General features: G+C 45.5%; 1 protein-coding gene across 1 annotated transcript in view; it reads left to right on the forward strand.

Moving 5' to 3' along the window:
- PHACTR3 (phosphatase and actin regulator 3) overlaps positions 1 to 14,148 on the forward strand; it is a 584,477-nt gene that overhangs the window by 295,876 nt on the left and 274,453 nt on the right. The window contains exon 3 of the mRNA XM_085619467.1: positions 8,328 to 8,405. Within this exon, the coding sequence (XP_085475593.1) occupies positions 8,328 to 8,405 (78 nt within the window). The remainder of the gene's footprint in view (positions 1 to 8,327; positions 8,406 to 14,148) is intronic.

Below are 14,148 nucleotides of genomic sequence, written 5' to 3' on the forward strand. Positions count from 1 at the left end.
GTGCCCATTTAACATATACCAGCCATTATGCTGTTCTTATCTAATTAGATATGGCACATTTTTTCTTTCCCTTCATGCTGGCACACTTTTTGCAGCCAGGCACCAACGCACGCTCCCTTAGGCCATAGTGCAAGGGTGTGTGCGTTCTCTGAAGCATAGGTTTTGTACTTGAAGGGGTCCTTTCAAAGACAAAAGCTAGGATTTAAGACTTTTCCCACATTGTGTGTAAGATCATTTAGAATTGTAATATATATCTATGGCGGGCACTATGCTCGATCATTCCTGGATATAATTGGAAAATACATTTTGCTCTGCTCACAGCAACATTTCGAGTTGCTTGGATTTCCTTTGGAGGCTTAAAGAGGTCTGTTCCTGGAGGCTCTGTTAATGATTTAGCAGGGCAAGAACGATATATATATATATATATATATATATATATATATATATATATATATATATATATATATATATATATATATATATATATATATATATATATATATATATATATTTTTTTTTTTCCTTTTTAAGCTTGCAGCTGCTTCCAAGGAAGTGTCCTGGAGCTAACACCAGAATACCAGAGAAACCCAAACCCTCAAGAACTACAAACCTAGAGCTGAGCTGCAAAGAGGAAAGTCTTTAGCTGTTTATGAAAGATTGATTTAGAGGGAACGATGCAGACCGCAGTAGGAAGGGAATTCCCGAGCTTAGAAGTCAAGGAAACAAAAGATCTTCCTCCCTTCTCGCCCTGCGCACTCGTGGAACTTGTAATAGCATCAGAGCATTGGAACGCAAGGCTCTGATCTGAGAGTACGCTATCAGTCGTCGCCTCAGATGCATCGGGCCGTTCAAGTGAAAGGCTCTGTAAGCTTACATTAGTGCTTTAAATCTGATGCGACAGCTGATGGACATCCAGTGCAATTGGCGAATGAGGGTGGAAACTGATAGGCGCGCCGGCACCTTCTGAATGGGATGTCTTGCAGAATCTTGAAGGATCTGCAGGCGATGCAGCAAGTACGACGGCAAGCCCAGGTACAGACAGATCATATCATCCAGTTTGGATGTCACCAAGGTATGAACTATGGGCTTCCCCTTAATTTCCGGGACTAGATGAAGCATTTTCCTGAGAGATGTCAGATGAAAAAAGATATCGGCCGAGACTGCCTTGCTGTGGTACAACGGGCAACTTACAATCAAATTTGCAGCCAAGGTTTCTTACACACGAAGAGGGTAAAAGACGGGGTCGGTCCCAGTTCCGATGGCCATAAACTTTTGGAGCAAATTACTGTCCACCAATGTTTGTATTTAGGGCACTGTGTTTAAACCCATGAGTGGTTGTATGGGAATGTCCATGCAGCACCTATGGAACTCCCCCTTGATACAAAATGACGCAAAGCAGGGTGTAGAGCAACTTTGTGTTATTTTGGGATAATAACCAACGCAAATCCTCAATTGTTGTGATGTTAGGGGCATGTGGCATGCCTTCCTGGAAAAAATCTGGGTTGGTGGTCATATGATGTCACTTACTGTGATGTCATTAAGGTCAAAGGGTATGTGATGTCACTTCCTGTACCCCATGCGTTTTGGTAAACTGATCAAGTCCCATCAGCAAAGCCTCAGTGGGGCCTCATGGCTGAAAGCTTTCACCTGGCCGTTCTTCCACAAATTAACCCAGGGCCGGACTGGGAGCCAAAACCAGCCCTGGCAAAATGCTCGGCCGACCCCTCAGGGGGTTGGGGGTGCGGCCGAGCTGTTTACCACAGCCGGTTTCGGACGATTTCGTTACAGCGGCCGATATTGCAGCTATGCTGCAAAAACGGCCCTAGGACAAAATCAGCCCCCAATGTCCCCAAACCGGCCCCCAACCCTGGTGGCCCACCAAGGAAATGCCCGGTGCCCGCTACGGCCAGTCCGGCCTTGAATGAACCACCAAGGTACGGCTATGGTCACCTCTGTGTGTTTTTACTTCCTTCCAGCTCTGGCTTGCAAGGCATGGTCCACCTAGGAAGAAAAATGTTCAAATACACGTGACACACATGGAGAGAACTCTCTGTGTTTAAAGGACATTTGCAATAGCTATACTAGCGGCAGCCGGTGCATTTAAGAGCGGTTAGGCAGGGGGTGTGGGGAGTTGACATACAACGATGAGAGAAAATAAAAAAATTTAAAAAGAAAAACACTTACCTTGCACAAGCAGCATCACCGAGTTGGTGATGTGGCGTGCACAAGGCAAGGCAAGGTGAGTAGTTTTCATTTCTTCATTTTATTTTCCCTCGTCGTCATCTGTTGACTCCCCTCGTCCCCGCCGCTCTTACCTGCACCGGCCGTCACTGACATACAGCACCGCCCCCTATACCTAGCACCCCCCCACACATAACCTTCTTTAATAGGATTTTTGCAGCAGTGCAAAAACAAATGCGTGTGTGGGCCACTGCCATATCCTCGTGCACAGCCCTGTACTTGGAACAAAACAGCCCCTTTCTTCTCCTGTGTTTTTTTAATCGATTGACCCTGTGTCATTTTGTGTTTATTTCCCAGCCCAAGGTAACTCTTGTATGGGAGCCCCTGCTCCCACGTCTTCCTGCCTTCTTCTTACCCCTGCCCATCAGTGTGGTTGTCTTACAGGTTCCTTTCCCAAGAGTCGATGGTCATTGGCTGCCTGACCCTTGAGAGCCCCGGACCAGCAGCCCTCTCTCCCCGAGTTCTTTGGCAGAAGCCTAAATAGCATTGCTGTTTGCAGCTCAGCACTGGAGCTCCTTTCCGTCTGTGATGGGTGAATGATAGCTGAGCTGTCTGTGGGAGCGAGGATTAGCTCTGCTGAAAGAGACAGGTGAGGGGACAGATAGACAAGTCTGAGAGAGCTTCATGCCGGCACAGATCGAGGGTCTGTCAGCTGCGCACGGGATAGACGGCTCTGCGGTCTCTGCAAGTCAGTAATTGGTCCATTGCGGATGTCTTCCTCCTGGTGAAAGTCTAGTCCCTGGTGCAGTGCTCGTGCGTTCCCAGAGGTCTGTGCGGGAGTGCAGCAAGACTTCCTGCTCGGTTTCATTACTCATGAACGACATACCGAGCTGGCCCGAGACCCCAGGAAGGAGCCACGGTATATGATTGTTTGTGAGAGACATTGGCTCCCCAGGTCAGGCACCGCACCACTGATGTCACAACTGCATTAAAGAGCGAGTGCGAACAATGCATACATACATCCTGCTGTGCGCTTCAAGAAGCCTGACTATGAGGTGAGGCCTCGCGGACAATCCGCGTTGATGAACGCACAGCGCCCCCTACGGCCAGTGTTAGTGTCTGTGCACTGCCTGGGATGCACTGCGTGAAGAATGGGGCCAATATGTCCTATCAATACAACTGAGAGGCGTTGTTCAAGACATTGTCTCTACGTTGCATTCGGCGAACGTTAAGACCGCACTTTGGACCTATTTTCAGCCGGCCTACTACATGAATCGATGTGGCTGTGAATTCAGTGATGGACCACTGACATTATATATCATTATTTACAATCAATGCAAGTATTTATATGCCATTTTTGACCATCAATGTATGCATTCATATATTATATCATTATTCACATCAACGCATGCATTTATTTATTATATGTCATTATTGACCATCAATGCATGCATTAATATATTATGTCATTAGTCACATCAAGGCATGCGTGTATTTATTATATGTCATTATTTAGAATCAATGCATGCATTAATATATCATATGTCATTATTCACATCAATGCATGCATTTATTTATTATATGCCGTTATTGACCATCAATACATGCATTCATATATTATGTCATTATTCACATCAATGCATGCATTTATTTATTATATGTCATTATTTAGAATGAATGCATGCATTAATATATCATATGTCATTATTCACATCAATGCATGCATTTATTTATTATATGCCGTTATTGACCATCAGTGCATGCATTCATATATGATATGTCATTATTCACATCAATGCATGCATGTATTTATTATATCTCATTATTTACCATCAATGCATGCTTTTATTTATTATATCTCATTATTTAGAATCAATACATGCATTAATATATCATTTGTCATTTTTCACATCAATGCATGCATTTATTTATTATATGTCATTATTTACCATCAATGCATGCATTATATATCATATGTCATTATTCACATCAATGCATGCATTTATTTATTATATGTCATTATTTACCATTAATGCATGCTTTTATTTATTATATCTCATTATTTAGAATCAATGCATGCATTTATTTATTATTTGCCATTATAGACCATCAATGCATGCATTTATTTATTATAGGCCATTATTGACAATCGATGCATGCATTCATATATTCTATGTCATTATTCACATCAATGCATGCATTCATATATTATGTCATTTTACACATCAATTCATGCATTTATTTAATATATGTCATTATTTACCTTCAATGCATGCCTTTATTTATTATATGCCATTATTGACCATCAATGCACGCATTCATATAATATCTGTCATTATTCACATCAAAGCATGCATTTATTTATTATATGCCATTATTGACCATCAATGCATGCATTCCTATAATATATGTCATTAGTCACATCAATGCATGCATTTATTTAATATATATCATTATTTACCATCAATGCATGCATTAATATATCATATGTCATTATTCACATCGATGCATGCATTTATTTATTATATGAATTATTGGCCATCAATGCATACGTTTATTTATTATATGTCATTATTTACAATCAATGGATGCATTTATTTATTATATGTCATTATTGACCATCAATGCATATGTTTATTTATTATTTGTCATTATTTACAATCAATGGATGCATTTATTTATTATATGTCATTATTGACCATCAATGCATATGTTTATTTATTATATGTCATTATTTACAACATGTATTTATTATATGTCATTATTGACCATCAATGCATATGTTTATTTATTATATGTCATTATTTACAACATGTATTTATTATATGTAGTTATTGACCATCAATGCATGCGTTTATTTATTATATGTCATTATTTACAATCAATGGATCCATTTATTTATCGCTGCATACATTTCTTTATATTTTATTATTTACTCTCAATACATTATTTATAATCAATGCATGCTTTTTTTTTTAATTATACACCATTATTGACCATCAGTACATGCATTTATTCCTTATATGTTATCACCAGCCAGTGGTGTCACCGCGCCCTTGAGCATGTTGGGGTACAAATGAAACATCAATAACACAGCATTGCTTTCATGCAGAGCATGCTCTTAGGTCCACCACCCCAGGCAATCACGACTAGGGTGACCAACCGTCCGTAAATTTCACGGACCGTCCGTAATTTGGGCCTCACGTCCGTTGTCCGTGAGGATGCCTTTTACGGACGCCTTTTGTCCGTAATTTTGGGTATTGCAGGGAACAGCACTGTTCCCTGCATGAAGCCTCAACTCCCTGATGGGACCGCCTCGCACTCTTCCTGGGACACAAGAGCAGCCCCACCCCTCCCATTGTCATTCTGTCTGTGGCTGATTGCCACATACAGAATGACAATGGGCCAGTTTGGAGTGCTACTACATGGGGTGGCCCCCTGCTGCCACGGTCCAGGGCAGCGCATTCTGTCAGATGGAAGGAATAAGACTGGACTTTGTTTTATCGCTCCATTTTGAGTCACAAGTGTAGTGAAGCACAAGATTCAGAGAGTCCTTTATCGGATATTGGTTTAATGGGCTTTCTTTTCTGAGTCACAGGGTGTCACTTGCAAATATGCAGTCGTAAGTGGTTTTCTTTTCACGCACCTGTTATGCTTGTCTTTTCTGGAAGTTTTATTTTATTATATAAAGGTGGGTTTCACGGTCACTGTTTTGTTTTCTTTCACGAGGATTTATTTTGGGCTGGAGAGGTTAGTAGGTCACAGACTTTTGGTTGGATGTAGCACGTTACAGGTTGCATGCAGTATGTGAGAATTTCATTGCACTAGGGATAATGTTCTTTAGTTTAGTTAAGGTCGTGCTGATGATGCTAATGGGTTCCTTGCTCTAATCTTGTATTTTTGATACCCCTGATTGAAGGGAATGTTCTCGAACTGAGGGGAGAGTATGTGGCCTGACAGTTAGATTGCTGACTTTGGTGCTGGAAACCAGGGTTAGAGCCTCGGGGTCCCGTCCACTTCCTGTGATTCTGGGCAAAATCACTTAATCTCCCCGTCCCTGAATGTTTCCTTGTGGAACGTAACCGGTGCTCATGCAAAGCGCTCCAATACCTTCGGGTTGAGTTCGCGCTATATAAATCTGCGTTAAAAATAACATGCTTAAACACGCCAATGCTGCTACAGAATCCAGTTCATGAAAAGAAGTTGGTGAAACAAGTTAAAAAGAAGGTGCTAGAGTTCTTTCAGTCTCATCTTTTTAGAAACGTGCATTTTTAGTATTATATTCAACAAAGCCATGGTTGCTGCATTTTTATTTTATGCAACTAACAACCATTGACAAATCCAATAGTTCTGGCTTGTTGTAGGTATAACTTTACTTGTGTTATATATCTGGATGCCATGACAGAAGAGGCAAAATACCAGTCCAGCGGCACACTATGCTAAGCACAGATTTTTAGCTTTGGTGTTTTAAGCTACGCCCTTAATTACATCAAACACCCCCTTTGGAGAGACCCCCCCCCCCCTTTTTTTCATCCCGCTTAAAGCCCTGAAAACAACACCATGTCACAGTCACCTCATGGCATGGCATGACTCATGACTTCTACTTTTTTCTTCAAACTGCCTATGTGCAGGGGCATAGTGAACCCTCTCCAACCCCACCCAACCCCTTGCTTTAGGAACTACACCAAGGGTGAAATTCTTGATGGGCCTTTTCTGTCTGCAACTCTGCAGACAAAGGCTCAGCTCATTATTAATATGAAAAGGTGGGTGAGTGAGTAAGTGAAGGGATGGGTGGATGCCTGGATGGATTAGTGAAAGGGTGAATGGATGACAGGATGGATAATGAGAGAAAGGATGGATGGATGAGTGAGTGGATGGATGGATGAGAGAAAAGGTGAATAGATGGATGGAAGGGTGGAAGGGTAGATCAATGGGTAAAAGGGTGAATGGATGAGTGAACAGATGGATGGATGAGTGAAAGGGTGGATGATGGGCGAGTGAATGGGTGGATGGATGAGTGAAATGATGGATGAGTGATAGGGTCAATGGATGGATTCATGAGTGGATGAGTAGAAGGATGGGTGGATGGATGGAAGGAAGGATGGCTAAGTGAAAGGGTCGATGGAGAGAGAAAGGGAGGATGGATGGATGACTGAAAGGGTGGATGGGTGGAAGGATGAGTGACTGGGTGGATGGATGAGTAAGTGAAAGGATGGCTGTATGGGTGAAAGGGTAAATGGATGGATGGGTGGAAGAGTGGATGGATGAGTGTACGGATGGATAGGGTGAAAGGATGGATGGATGAATGAGTGAAAGTGTGGATGGAGGGATGGATGAGTGAAATGATGTATGGAAGGATACATGATGGATAAGTTTGCAAATGGATGAATATGTTTGGATATAGATGGGATTACTTATGTACTATTACGCGACCTCCTCTGATGTGTCTGTAAAACGTACCTTTTGTCCCTAAGATTTGTCCTGAATTTTGTCCTCCTGTCCTGAATTTTTGTCCTGAATTTTGACCCTTTGTCCTGAATTTTTACACTCACCGTCCTGAATTTGCACCCATGCCAGTTGGTCACCCTAATCATGACTAGGGGGAAATGTCTCCCTCAGATATTATTCCCAAAAGCCATAGTATCGCAGCACAAAAAGTGGTCTCCGAAGAGTTCATATCAGCACGTTTTGCCGCATTCTGAAGCACTAATGGGTCAGGGTGCCGAGCGGCACTCCTACCCCTGCCTAGCGCTTAAAGGGGATAGCACGCTACTCTGGAACGCAAGGTTCACGATTAGTCCAAGGGTTACGCTGCGACTGGAGCAAGAATCAAAGAAATATGTATACTACTGAGCTCTCACTAATGGTGCGAGGTGTACAGAGCAGTCCAAAGCGCCTTGACACCTTTTCAAGGAACTGAAGCGCCGTATAAACACGATTGGAAAACAATGAAATGGTACAAAAACAATAAACCTGCTTTGCAGCAGGCTCTCAGTGGCCTGTCCATCCGGAGGGGAGGGGGGCAGGGGCATTCATTGTATATTCTCACGCGAAGGACGGGTACCTGTAGGGGCCTTTCTGCGCCGCTTAACGCGTTCCAGATTCTGTGCTCGCGTCAATGACCCTGCCCTTGCACTTTCTCCTAGTGTTAGAAAAGAAGATGACCACCAGACAAAGCCGAGACGAGCTCATCAAGAAGGGACTGCTCGAGATGATGGAACACGGCAAGTACTGGCTCCGGGGGTGGAGAGAACTGGGAAATATTCTCCGGTTGTGTTCTTTCATGTTTCATTCAAGCATTAGCCACATGTATATACATATATTGTAAACATTACCGGTTCTCATTATTGTGTTACACACAGTTTTTGGCTATTATACTGAAGAGACAGCGCCTAGTCGCTCTATTTGGTCTTTAGCGCTATGTAAATTAATTGAACACGTTGGATTGAAAATCGTGCCAGAGTATTTCGGGCCGGAAGATACCAATGTTCTGTGAAACATTTCCCCATATTAGGGACAGATTTATCAACATCTTGCGAAGGTGCAAAGTCACAAGAAGTGATGCAAACCAGGGCAGAGACTGCTAAACTAGTTACTTTCCACTGCGGGACCTTATTTGCGCAGTAAAAGTAGCCAGTGAAAGGAAGCACAAAAGGTTTAGCCCTGATTTGCCTCAATTGGCGTCCCATGGGTGGTACATGGGCGTTTCCATGCCCCCACCCATGGTTTACGAGGCATATCCCAATCGTAGCCAGGGGTTTGCGCCAAAAACTAGCGCCTATTGGAAGCAGGCATGAGGTTGTGCACATTTTTTAACTTCTTATAACTTTCCAAATCCTGCATGTGTGCTGCAAACATCCATGGTGGCAAAGGTGTACACAGAGAAAAATGTGGTCATTCACATAAAGTTAACACACAAATGTACCTTTATTAGCGCCTGCCAAGAGTCCAGAAGCTGATTTCAGTGAGCCTAAAGGCTGTTATGAGTGCGTAGATGTCTGCAGATGTAAATGCTGCTCAAAGGGTGTTTTCCTTGGATGTTTGGGAATGGCGAATCATAGACTATTGTAGGCATTCCCAAACTCCCTTTCAAACCCCTCCCACCTTGGAAAAGGGCAAAGGTTTTCTTCGCTTAAGAGCTGGAGTAACTTCCCTTCAAGGTCAGAAAATTGACTATTTGGAGGTGGTGTCATTGAAGGGCTTTCACCATGGGGAAAATGTTTACCCAGGCAGGGATTAAAAAAAGCCGTGTTTGTCAAGAAGGTTCCATTAACCCTTGAGTTGACTTCTTCACTATGGAGAATCCCACACAGCGGGAACATGAGTTTGTGGAAAGAGTCACCTGTAATGCCTTGGTGCAGCCTTCCAGATGCACTGTCGAAAATATTGGTGAAGGCCCCAAAAATAGGAAATATGCGCCCTCATGTAGAACTACATTTATAGATGCTAATTTACTCAATGTTCATGAATCGGGCCCATTGCATGTAAATGTATCTTGGGCAGATGTGCTAAAAGCTAACGTCTGGCTCTATGATGGACACTCCTGCAGAACATGCACTGAATATTGAAGGAGGCCTGCAGACAGGTTTTGGCTACGTGAAGCTACAGTGATCTGCTCCAGGCCCCTCAAGGGGTGATGTGTGGAGGAGGAAAGGAGCAGAGGAATCCTCATTCTCACCAGTGACACTTGAAGGACACTTTTCCCTTCCATGTGGGATCTTGTTGTGCAGATGATAACACTATGATGATCCTTCAGTGCCTTACTTTTTTGCATATCATATACAGCGGAAGCAAAACAATCATTGATAGTACCAAGAAGCTTGGTCCTTGCACATGCGCAGACTGACAACACTATAGGTATACTCAGTGTGCCACAGAGTGCGTTACATTTTTTGAGAGCTACGTACTTTTACTTCACAGCTGCACCTCCTGACTTAGGCAGTTGATATCGCATTGAATAGTACTTTTTAACAAAACACAGAAGTGTCACCTTCTAGCGCATTAATAATACAAGAGCATATGGGAGGCGAGCAGTGTGGGAACGATGCGCAGAGAATGGACCCAAGAGCCCTAGCACGTGAGCCGCAGGACATGGCCGAGGTGAGGTAAGTGATGTGGACCTGGCCTGGTCCATCATCCTGAGCGAGGATTTACAAAATAAAGCAGTAACATGAAAATTGTTGATAACTCGCACTTGGCACATGGAGGAAACAAATAAGTGCTGATAAAACCAGGCGGGCGAGTGATTGGAAAAAAATGTCTGGGTGGAGATGTTTCTCTGAAATGGGAACCCAACTCCCCAGACTTAGATTGAGGTCATGAGACGGCCCCATCATGAGTGAGCTAAGAAAATGACAGACCTCGAATTTTTCCCACATTCCATCTCACTATGTAAATACTGCTGAGTCTTTCCCATCGCATCACTATGCTTTGTTTTTTCTTGTCTAAGGCTGCCATTTTCAAGTCCGAATTCAAAACTATACAATAGAGGAACTACAGTATAAGCAACATCTCATTGATGAGTTCGGCCCAAGAGAACACCCAAGAAGCAATATTCTAGAGTCAATTCCATCGAGGTCATTTTATAGAAAGTGAGCCCATTGGGAGCATTGACAACAGCCTTCCATGAGGTTTTATTTTTTACCCCTTCATTGGATCTTTATCATTTCGAAAGTCCAGCCTGTCTCCAAAAGAGGGGGTATAGCTTGGTTCTTGTATCTTTGACCCCTTGTTCCCAGAGTCCGAAGTTAAACATGATCCAGTACAGGCATTGTGCACTATATTTGGTTTTTATCAGTACCTGGCAGTGGTTGTTTGTAAAAATACCGTACACATAATACTCTCTGACATAAATATAATGTCCTAAATACAGTTTTCAAAAATATCAACCAATTGGGATTTAATTCGCTATTGTAAACCTTAAACGGGGAGATATTTTTCTAGACAATGTTAAAGGCACAATATTTATGCCAGATGATATTCTACCAAAGGTATTATGGTACCATACCTCCAGCAATAGGCACCTGTGGTAATAATACACAGATGCGGATTTAAACCTGGAACATAGGTTTAATAGGAGCAGTCTGGAGAGACCAGATCCTCCCTAAACAGCCGCAATCCAACTGACCTCGGTAGAATACTGAACCCCCCTCCCCCCAGAGAACATTACAACATAACACAAGTTCCACATCCTCGTCGCCAAAAATGTTGTAACAATACACGGAGGTGGATATAAACCTGCAACATAGGTTTATTAGGAGCAGCCTGGAGAGACCTGATCCTCCCTAGCAAGCCACAATCCAACTGACCTCAGTAGAATACTGCCCCCCCCAGAGTACATTACAACATAACACAAGTTCCACATCCTCGTCACCAAAACTGTTGTCACAATACACGGAGGGGGATATAAACCTGGATCATAGGTTTATATGGAGCAGCCTGGAAAGACCGGATCCTCCCTAGCAAGCCACAATACAACTGACCTCAGTAGAATACTGCCCCCCCCGAGAACATTAGGTCACAACACAAGTTCAACATTCCACCCAGATAATAGATTCTGCAGTCGCCAAGCGTCCAGTACCACATTACTACAGCAGCCTATTCTTCTTCTTCCAGAAGTAGGCAGAGCACTCCTCACACCACTACTGATCAGAGTAGAAAGGCATTCAGATTAACTTATACCTCTTAAAGATACATAAAGATTTAATATGTAAGAATTGCGGGGGGGAGATTTTGGCCTCTAACAAGGACATCACCAAGTGATTTGATCTCTTGCATCACTGTTTTAAATAACGCCTGGCCACCTGATTATCAAACACACACACACGTCTGCAGTCACAGTTTATGCAGGAATTTGCTCTCCATCTATGAGGAAAAGTAACCAGCACTGAGGTATAAATTCATGATACTTCTTTATCCTCGCCTGCTCCTTGCATGGCCTTGGCTCCCGTGTGGCAAAAAATCTTGCGTTAAACAGCGTGTGCTGCTTCCGTGGGTGTTCTAGCAAGAAGGCAAGAGGATGTTTCATTCTTTTACTGTATCTTTTCTGCGTCAGTTCTGGAACTCTTAGCAGAATGTATATATTAGACCTGACATCCTTGGTGTGGTTTCCCCTTAGTGTTTGCTTCCTGACCTCCTGTTTTGCAGACTTCATTTTGCTGGCTTTAGGATTCTGGGCACTTTACCACTGCTAACCAGTGCTTTAACTGCATATGCTCTGTACTCTAAACATGGTAACATTGGCTTATCCACAATTGGAATACATAATTTACTTGTAAGTCCCTAGTAAAATGCACTATATGTGCCCAGCGCCTGTAAATTAAATGCTACAAGTGGGCTGCAGCAATGATTTTGCCACTGACTCAGTAGCCCTTTAAACATGACTCAGACCTGCCGTTGTAAAGCCTATGGTGCCGATCACGATCCGGTAAAAAATGTCCCCGGACGACTCGTATCGGGTCTTTTTACCGTACGAATCGTACAAGTGCCGTACGAACTGGCAATCACGATTCGCATGGTAAAAAGTCCATACGAACCGCACTGGGAATATTTCCCCACACGTCCTCGGGTCGGAAAATGTGTCCGACACGTCCTCGTACGATTCACCGTACAAACGTGAAAGGTGAACTCCGACCGGGGAATCACGATCCATCCCGGGCGTCCGAATGTACAACCGTATGGTGAAAAGACCGTCCGCACCGAACTCCCATAACAACCATGGAGACGTCCAAACAGGTGCCCGGTACGTGCCGTACCCCCCCCAGCCCCCGTAGGTACGCGCCGACCCCCCCCCCAGCCCCCGTAGGTACGCGCCGACCCCCCCCCAGCCCCCGTAGGTACGCGCCGACCCCCCCTGTGTGTACACCCGTGTACGGTGCGTACCCACCCGTGTACGCTCGAGTCGTACCCCCCCGTGTACGCTCGAGTCGAACCCCCCCGTGTACGCTCGAGTCGAACCCCCCCGTGTACGCTCGAGTCGAACCCCCCCGTGTACGCGCGAGTCGTACCCCCACCCGTGTATGTACGGTGCGTACCCCCCGTGTACGCTCGAGTCGAACCCCCCCGTGTACGCTCGAGTCGAACCCCCCCGTGTACGCTCGAGTCGAACCCCCCCGTGTACGCGCGAGTCGTACCCCCACCCGTGTATGTACGGTGCGTACCCCCCGTGTACGCTCGAGTCGAACCCCCCCGTGTACGCTCGAGTCGAACCCCCCCGTGTACGCGCGAGTCGTACCCCCACCCGTGTATGTACGGTGCATACCCCCCGTGTACGCTCGAGTCGAACCCCCCCGTGTACGCTCGAGTCGAACCCCCCCGTGTACGCTCGAGTCGAACCCCCCCCGTGTACGCGCGAGTCGTACCCCCACCCGTGTATGTACGGTGCGTACCCCCGTGTACGCTCGAGTCGAACCCCCCCGTGTACGCTCGAGTCGAACCCCCCCGTGTACGCGCGAGTCGTACCCCCACCCGTGTATGTACGGTGCGTACCCCCAGCGCTACGCGCTGGGGGTACGCACCGTACATACACGGGTGGGGGTACGACTCGCGCGTACACGGGGGGGTTCGACTCGAGCGTACACGGGGGGGGTTCGACTCGAGCGTACACGGGGGGTACGCACCGTACATACACGGGTGGGGGTACGACTCGCGCGTACACGGGGGGGTTCGACTCGAGCGTACACGGGGGGGTTCGACTCGAGCGTACACGGGGGGTACGCACCGTACATACACGGGTGGGGGTACGACTCGCGCGTACACGGGGGGGTACGCACCGTACACGGGTGTACACACAGGGGGGGTCGGCGCGTACCTACGGGGGCTGGGGGGGGGTCGGCGCGTACCTACGGGGGCTGGGGGGGGGGGTCGGCGCGTATCTACGGGGGCTGGGGGGGGGTCGGCGCGTACCTACGGGGGCTGGGGGGGGGGTCGGCGCGTACCTACGGGGGCTGGGGGGGGGGTCGGCGCGTA

This window comes from Triturus cristatus, chromosome 7 (assembly GCF_964204655.1).
Source record: "Triturus cristatus chromosome 7, aTriCri1.1, whole genome shotgun sequence".
Classification (NCBI taxonomy): domain Eukaryota; kingdom Metazoa; phylum Chordata; class Amphibia; order Caudata; family Salamandridae; genus Triturus; species Triturus cristatus.